At 37.6% G+C, this 8,478-nt stretch overlaps 1 protein-coding gene across 1 annotated transcript; it reads left to right on the forward strand.

The window, feature by feature from the left end:
* Window positions 3,081–6,757, forward strand: LOC107643239 (eukaryotic translation initiation factor 3 subunit C-like). The gene is made up of 4 exons (XM_016346829.2): window positions 3,081–3,230; window positions 3,433–3,471; window positions 3,569–5,330; window positions 5,684–6,757. Exons 2-4 carry the CDS (start codon window positions 3,448–3,450, stop codon window positions 6,676–6,678), a joined length of 2,781 nt encoding a protein of 926 aa, XP_016202315.1. The 5' UTR covers window positions 3,081–3,230; window positions 3,433–3,447; the 3' UTR covers window positions 6,679–6,757.

The following is an 8,478-nucleotide window of genomic DNA, read 5'->3' on the forward strand; positions in this document are numbered from 1 at the left end:
CGTGAGCTGGCTCGATTATATATATATATATATATATATATATATATATATAACAATCTTAATTATTTAATATTTATATTTATTTTTTACATATAATTTTAATATAGGACATAAATAAAAAAATTATAATTTATTGATAGATAAACAATATATAAAATTGATCTTTTCAAATATTTTTAAAAATATGAGTTATTATTTATTGATATAAAATTATAAATTATATATTTATGTTTCTCTTATTTGAGCCGGCTCATGAGCTCAAGCCAGCTCGTGAGCTTTTGGTGAGCTGAGCTTGAGCTTAAGAAATAAGCTCGATAGTTAATGAGTCGAGCCGTGAGCCAAGCTCAATTTTCATGAGCCGAGCTTGAGCTTGGTCTAGCTCGGCTCAGCTCGGCTCACTTCCAGCCCTAGTGTATGGTCATGATGCTATGCTTCCATTGGAAATTAATCTGAATACTTTGAGAGTGTCAAAGCAGAACGATTTGCCAGTTGATGATTACTGGAATGCAATGTTTGATGAGTTGAATGAATTGGATTCAGAACGAATATTGGCGCTTGAGAATATGATTCGACAAAAAGAGAGTGTTGCTCGAAATTATAATCGTCGAATAAGAGAAAAGTGCTTCAGTATAGACGAGTTGGTTTTGAAAGTTATTTTACCAATGGAAAAGAAACCGAGATTTCTTAGCGAATGATCCCACAATTGGGAAGGTCTCTTCCAAGTGATAGGATTATATTCAGGAAATACATACCAAATCAAAGATATTGAATCGGAAAATGTAATCAACTCGATTAATGGTAAGTATTTAAAGCAATATCATTGTTTGGTGAATCAAAATTAAAATGCATAAGCCAGAGAGGGCCAACTATACTGATCAAATAATTATTTCGAAGACAATTTACAAATTGACCAAGCTCTTTGAAGATATGTCCTAGAAGAAGCTTGGCCAAATTAAGATTATTTACTTCATGAAGTAGAGCAGCCAGAGGAAGAAAAATCTGACATCTGGACACTTCGGGAGTAGAAAATGATTGCATTTAGCCAATAAAATAGAAAGGCTACATGCTCATCGTCTGTAACAGCAGTGCCCTCCTTACCCATATGATGAGCAACAAAGTTACTATAAGAGCTGGTGGAGCTGGTGGTGCCACCACGGGGCCTTTGTCTTTGTCTAAGGCAGCAGCTTGAGATGAAGAAGCAGCCATTGTAGAGCAAAAAGAAGTCAAGATTGGAGAATAAAGGTTGTGTAAGAAAAATAGATGCAAGAGAAGTCGAGAGATTAAAGGTTCGAGAAAGTCTAACAAAGACGGAAGTGTCGAATTTAAAGGAAGTTTTACTGTAGCCGTTATCGTAGAAGGAGTTTAAAGAGAAAAGAGGTAACTTTGCGAAGAAGGCGAAGTGGTGGAGATAGAAAGCGCAAGTCACGAGAAACGTGTCGAACGGGTCAGTATTAATGAAAGTTAAATGGTAATTATTACTGATTCAAGAGATTATTTGAATTAGGATTAAGTGTTTTACTTTCCAAGAAGTGGTTTCGAAAGAAAACACATTAATCTTAGGGGCAATTTGTTAGTCGAAAAATATTTTCGACTAGGATGAGCTAATTCGAGATATTGAGGAGATGTTAGGGTGAGAACAAAGGTCGAAAAGGGCGCACGTGCAAGCATTAATCGAAAGTTACTTAACACGGACTCGATTCGAATACCTTACTGAATCGAACTAGCATAGTCGAACATGTGCTTGGGTAAGAAATCGAATAGGTGCTAGAGTAGAGGATCGAACAGTTACATAGATAAAGAAGTTGAAGGCTTTCACCACGTGAGGAATTGATGGGTAACGTTTTATTAGTAAAAAAGCAGGAACGGTTACTAGGGAGTGCGCATACAAGACAGCACCATGTAATTAATAATTAGTTACAGATGTAGACTATAAATATTAGAAAGTTTTAAGAAATAATGGTTGGAACTTTGCTTCAGAAATTACTCACGCACACTCACATCCCCAAAGACTTTCTGAGTCTGCTTCGAGTCAATTATCTGTAGGGTTCCTTCCACATGTCTTTATCTTTTCAATTTATCTTTCTGTAAACTTTACTTTTTAAGCAAATTTATGTTTCAAATAATGATTTAACTTTCGAATGCAATTTAAATTCTAGCATCTTTAATTTTCTTGCTAAAAGTCCTTTGACCCAATCTAAGACACCTTTATTGCTTTCTTTAAATTTCAATGCAAACCTTTTCCGATTTCAGTTAATTTACTTTTTGAATTTATTGTCTTTAACTTCTTTTATCCTTTTACAAATTTTTATTAACTTGTTATTTCAATACCTGTCTAATCGAAGACACTTTGATGCACTTATAGAAAATTGGTACCTGGAAAAGAGGAGTTGGTTTCGCTCCCAGACCATTAGAATCGAACCACCATCGATTTGCTAAAAATCGACAAAACACTAACATATCATATATAGTTTCGAATGATGAGCACTCAGTTAACGGGAGTTGGAGGGTGTGGTGGTTTGTGTCCACGATGGTTGCCTTCTTACGACGACGCCTCGTAAGAAGAAAAAATTGTCATAAAAACTACTCAACGAAAGAGTAATTGATAAACAAATGATATTTTCTTCAAGTATATATGGTCTTTTATAATGGTAAAATAAAAATAGAAGGAATAAAAGTTTGTATTTTTATATTTAGAATAGAATTTGATATATTTATCCTAATAAAATTAAATAATTAATTAATTATAATTCATGTATTTAAATAAATAAAATAAATTGAATAAAAGTATTTTTAAAAATTAACCAAATCAATTAGTCGATACAAATAACTAGTATAATTGATTTTATTTGATTTATTAAATTTAAAAAAATAAATTAAGAAATAGTTGATTGAATTAATTAATTGATATAATTAATTTATTATAATGAATTATATTTAAAGAATTAAAAAAATAAATTAAAAAATATAAATATGTCACGTTATCTTTATCATTAGGTCTAGAAATTCAATTGTTATATAATAGAACAGATAGAATAGATAAATACAAAAAAAAAACACTCGATACGAGAGTGTCATCCTACTTCGCAATCAAATCTTATTCTCAAATCAAATTATCTTTGTAATCTGTTCATTTTTTCTGAATTCCGCCAACCCACACTATCGACTGTGTCGAGCTTCAGCGGCAGAAATCCATCAACCAGCAAAACCCTAATCTGCCCCCGATTTCTCAGGTTTGTGTATCCTTTCACTTTTAATTTTTCAATTTCTCTTCTTTTTTTTCCCGCCAATCTATTTTCGCAGTTATAAATATCCGAGTATTGTATAAATTCCGTAAACACTTCTTTCTTTTCCTCTGAGTGTGCGGACACATACAGAAGCCTGCATGCATATATCGATTTTCTTCATTGTTTTCTAATAGATTCGTTTTTCTAGAGCTTTTGACAAACGATGGCGTCAAGATTTTGGACCCAGGTTTGTTTCGAATTTCAGTGCCTCGTTGGTTTAATTTGTAATTTCATGGGATTGAAGAACACTCCGTTTCTTATGTTATTTTTTTTTATAATACTAGGGTGCGAGCGATTCTGAGGAAGAAAGCAGTGACTTTGATGAGGTTGAAGAGACGACGGCTGGTGAAGTCGGTCCCGCTGCCAATACGAGGTATTTGACAACTGAGGTGAGTGACAGTGATGACTCGGATAGCCAGAGGCGGGTTGTCCGGTCGGCAAAGGATAAGCGATTCGAGGAGATGGCTTCTACCGTTGATCAGATGAAGAATGCCATGAAGATCAATGATTGGGTGAGCTTGCAGGAGAGCTTTGATAAGATCAACAAGCAGCTTGAGAAGGTCATGCGTGTTACCGAGTCTGAGAAGGTCCCCAGTCTCTACATCAAGGCCCTGGTGATGTTGGAAGACTTTTTGGCTCAGGCTTTAGCCAATAAGGATGCCAAAAAGAAGATGAGTAGTAGCAATGCTAAGGCTTTGAACTCGATGAAGCAGAAGTTGAAGAAGAACAATAAGCAATATGAGGAACTGATTAACAAATGCAGGGAGAGCCCTGAGAGTGAGGAGGAGAAAGAAGAGGAGGAATCTGAGGAAGAGTATGAGAGTGATGGTGAGATTATCGAGCCGGATCAGCTTAAGGGAAGAGATGACCTGAAATCAGATTCTGAAGTCTCTCACTATGAAGATGAAAAGGTCGATGCTGGTGAGGGACCCTGGGACCAAAAACTTAGCAAGAGAGACAGACTTATGGATAGGCAATTCATGAAAGACCCTAGTGAGATCACTTGGGACACCGTCAACAAGAAATTCAAGGAGGTTGTGGCAGCAAGGGGCAGGAAGGGAACTGGAAGGTTTGAGCAGGTTGAGCAGCTTACTTTCCTTACAAAAGTTGCTAAAACACCTGCACAGAAGTTGGAGATCCTTTTTAGTGTGGTATCTGCCCAGTTTGATGTTAACCCTGGCCTAAGTGGGCACATGCCCATTAATGTTTGGAAAAAATGTGTGCATAACTTGCTGGTCATTCTTGACATTTTAGTGCAATACCCTAACATAGTTGTTGATGATGCCGTGGAGCCAGATGAGAATGAAACACAGAAGGGCCCTGACCATAATGGACCAATTCGCATTTGGGGAAACTTGGTCGCTTTCTTGGAAAGAATAGATGCCGAGTTTTTCAAGAGTTTGCAGTGCATAGATCCACATACTCGTGAGTATGTTGAGAGACTCAGGGATGAGCCAATATTTCTTGTTCTTGCTCAGAATGTCCAGGAATACCTTGAAAGGGTTGGAGATTTCAAAGCTGCTTCTAAGGTGGCCTTGAGGAGGGTTGAACTCGTTTACTACAAACCACAGGAGGTTTATGTTGCAATGAAAAAATTGGCCGAGCTGGCTGAAGATGGGGATAATGAAGGGGCTGGTGAGGAGAAAGGGTTTGAGGATACAAGAATTCCCACCCCATTTATTGCTACTCCTGAGCTTGTGCCCCGCAAACCTACCTTCCCTGAGAACAGCAGGACTCTAATGGACATATTGGTTACCCTGATATACAAGTATGGTGATGAGCGCACTAAAGCACGGGCAATGCTTTGTGACATATACCACCATGCTCTTCTTGACGAGTTCTCAATATCCCGTGATCTGCTGCTCATGAGCCACTTGCAAGACAGCGTTCAGCATATGGACATATCAACACAGATACTGTTTAACAGGGCTATGGCACAGTTGGGTCTATGTGCTTTTCGGCTTGGGTTGATTTCCGAAGCACATGGCTGTTTATCTGAACTTTATTCTGGTGGAAGGGTGAAGGAGTTGCTTGCACAAGGTGTTTATTGAACTATTATTTTGCACTGCATAATGTGTTTGCATAAGTCTGCCAAAACTTCACATGGGAAACAAATATTTGTTCAAGCCCACTCCCCAAAATAAATGTGCAAGTTGTTTTGTGAGGAATAATTCTTAGTTATTTATTTAAAAGTAGAACTGCTTAATTTTTAAACTACTTCAATGAGTGCTTTTCATTTTTGCTTGACACTTCGACATTGTTGTCTATGCATGATTTGCTTGCGTTATATCTTTCAAAAACTCATATTTGCAAATTGTTGTAGGTTTTTTTCCTAATTTCCCGAGGCATCATTTATTTATTTATTTGTAGAACTTCGATAGTTATACTTGACATCATACCCTATTTCCCCCTTTTCCAGGAAAGGTTGGAAAGAAGGCGTCAGATGCCATATCATATGCACATAAATCTTGAGCTCCTGGAGGCAGTGCATCTTACAACCGCTATGCTTCTTGAAGTTCCCAATATGGCAGCCAATGTTCATGATGCAAAGCGCAAAGTCATTAGTAAGAACTTCCGCCGCTTACTTGAGGTGAGTGACAAGCAAACGTTTACTGGTCCACCTGAAAATGTCAGAGACCATGTTATGGCTGCCACAAGGGCTCTTACCAAAGGAGACTTCAACAAGGCTTATGACATCATTGTGTCTCTTGACGTTTGGAAGTTTGTTAGAAACAGAGATACTGTACTTGCAATGCTGAAAGATAAGATCAAGGAGGAGGCATTGAGGACATATCTCTTTACGTTCTCATCATCTTATGATTCTTTGAGCCTTGATCAACTCACAAAAATTTTTGATCTCTCTGTTGCTCATACTCATAGCATTGTTAGTAGGATGATGATCAATGAAGAGCTTCATGCAAGCTGGGACCAGCCAACTGGCTGCATTATTTTCCAGGATGTGGAGCACTCTAGGTTGCAGGCATTGGCATTCCAGTTAACAGAGAAGTTATCCATCCTTGCCGAGAGTAATGAAAGAGCAATGGAGGCAACGATAGGTGGTGGTGGATTGGATCTTCCTATGAGGCGTAGGGATGGCCAGGATTATGCTGCTGCTGCTGCTGGTGGAAACAACACTGGGAGTGGCAGGTGGCAGGACTTGGGTTCTCAGACAAGACAAGGTGGTGGGCGATATGGTAGTGGAGGTGGAAGGCCATTGGCTTTAGGCCAAGCAGGTGGGGTTGGATATTCAAGGGACCGAGCAGGACGTGGATCTGGTCGGTATCAAGATTCTGCATATGGAGGTTCAGGCAGGACTCAAGGTGGTTCCTCATTGAGGGGACCGCATGGTGATGTATCATCGCGCATGGTTAGCCTCAAGGGTGTGCGTGCTTAAATCTATAATCTGTTATTACCAAGGTTCTGAGAATCGGATGGATCATCAAACCATTCTAATTATTGGTTTATTAGTCCAATTGGTGGTTCAACCAAAAAATTGTTTTAGAATAAAATAATAAATAAATTATAAATAAACACTTAATAAAACGTATCTTTCAAAATTTAAAACACTACATAAGATATCATCAACTAAATCTATATATGATCTTATCAAAAATACAAACTCAAAACTTTGAATGGTTTTGAATAATTATTATTCCTACTACGGTCAAACACAATATTCTCATAAAATCCTTAAGATCGAAAAACTATAACACTACTACTCTTTTGGTTGGTTTTAGAAAACAAAACTTTAATCCTCTCAATACAGTAATTCCACATCAGATTCAAAGCAAGTAAAACCAAAAAATTCTAAACGTATATTCTAAGAAACGATGAATAAACCAAACGTGAGAGCGGTTTTCACATAAACTAAAAGAAAGTTGCAGAGTTACATAACATAAAGCTGTCAAAATTATTATAACTAACTACATACATCAACTAAGCTAAGAAGTAAGAAGTTTAACCCTTTAGTCTCCCAAAACAATCAATTAAATATAATTTACAGTTCAATAAAATCCTGTTTAAATTACAATTATTTACAAATGTTGAGTAATAATAACATGAAAAGGTATCTACTAACTAGTGAAGTTGAACAGAGAAGGCATGGTAGTAGTATCACTGTAAATGTTTTAGCACATCCAGTGGCCACAAAATCTAACTGGAATATGATGAGTAATTATATAATTTAATAGCATGAGAAGAAGATGGCCACAAAAAACATAATTTCAACTTCAAATAGTAGAACTCCCCAAAAGAGTTGTTACTAACAAATTTGGTACCAATTTTATGTACCGATTCATCGCCAAATCCCAATTTTTCCTCAGTCCCAATTCAATCCCTTTCCAACTCACATACCCACAAACCAAAGGTTCCAAAAGTTTCATCTTTTTCATCCAATCCTTCAATGCCCTAAGCTCTAAGCGCTAACCTCATTTTTCCCTCTTCTTTTGTTGCAGAAATTCAGTGGTTTTCATCTGTTCCCTGCAACCAGCAACCAGCAACCAGCAATTACAAATTGCAAAACAACAACAAACATTAGTACATTATAAAACATTCCAAAACAGAGCCATCAGTAAATTTGAACAAAAATTTCAAAGTCATCAGCAACTAGCAATTACAAAACAGAGCCATCAGTAAATTTTTAAAAAAAAAATTCACAGCCATCAGCAATCAGCAATTACAACACACTAAAACAGAGCCATCAGTAAATTTGAACTAAAATTTCACAACAACCATCAATTACAACACACTAAAATAGAGCCATCAGTAAATTTGAACAAAAATTTCAGTCATCAGCAACCAGCAAACACAAACCATTACAAGAAAATTAGAACAAAAATTTCAGAACTTAAAATGAAGAAGGCCGAGCATTCAGAAATTAAAAGGAAGAAGCGGAGGCGAAGAAGTGAAAGCAGGGCCACTAACCTTCAACGGAGACACGGACGGTAACCGGCGAGACGATGGCAAGTGGCGACCCGACGGCGAGCTGCTCCAAGCCACGAACAGAGAAGCCAGGGAAGATGGGGACGACGTGCCGAGTTACCTGGGTTCCGGACAGGGGGAAGAGGAAGAAGCGGCGGCACTAAGAACCTGGGAACGGCGGCGGCAAGGAAGAAGCTAGGATTTTGCTTTGCTTCAGAGAGGGCCAGGGGGTGCACCAATGATTGGGGGAAGACGGGGGAGAGGTCACGAATCT

The sequence above is a fragment of the Arachis ipaensis genome, chromosome B05, assembly GCF_000816755.2.
Source record: "Arachis ipaensis cultivar K30076 chromosome B05, Araip1.1, whole genome shotgun sequence".
NCBI lineage: Eukaryota > Viridiplantae > Streptophyta > Magnoliopsida > Fabales > Fabaceae > Arachis > Arachis ipaensis.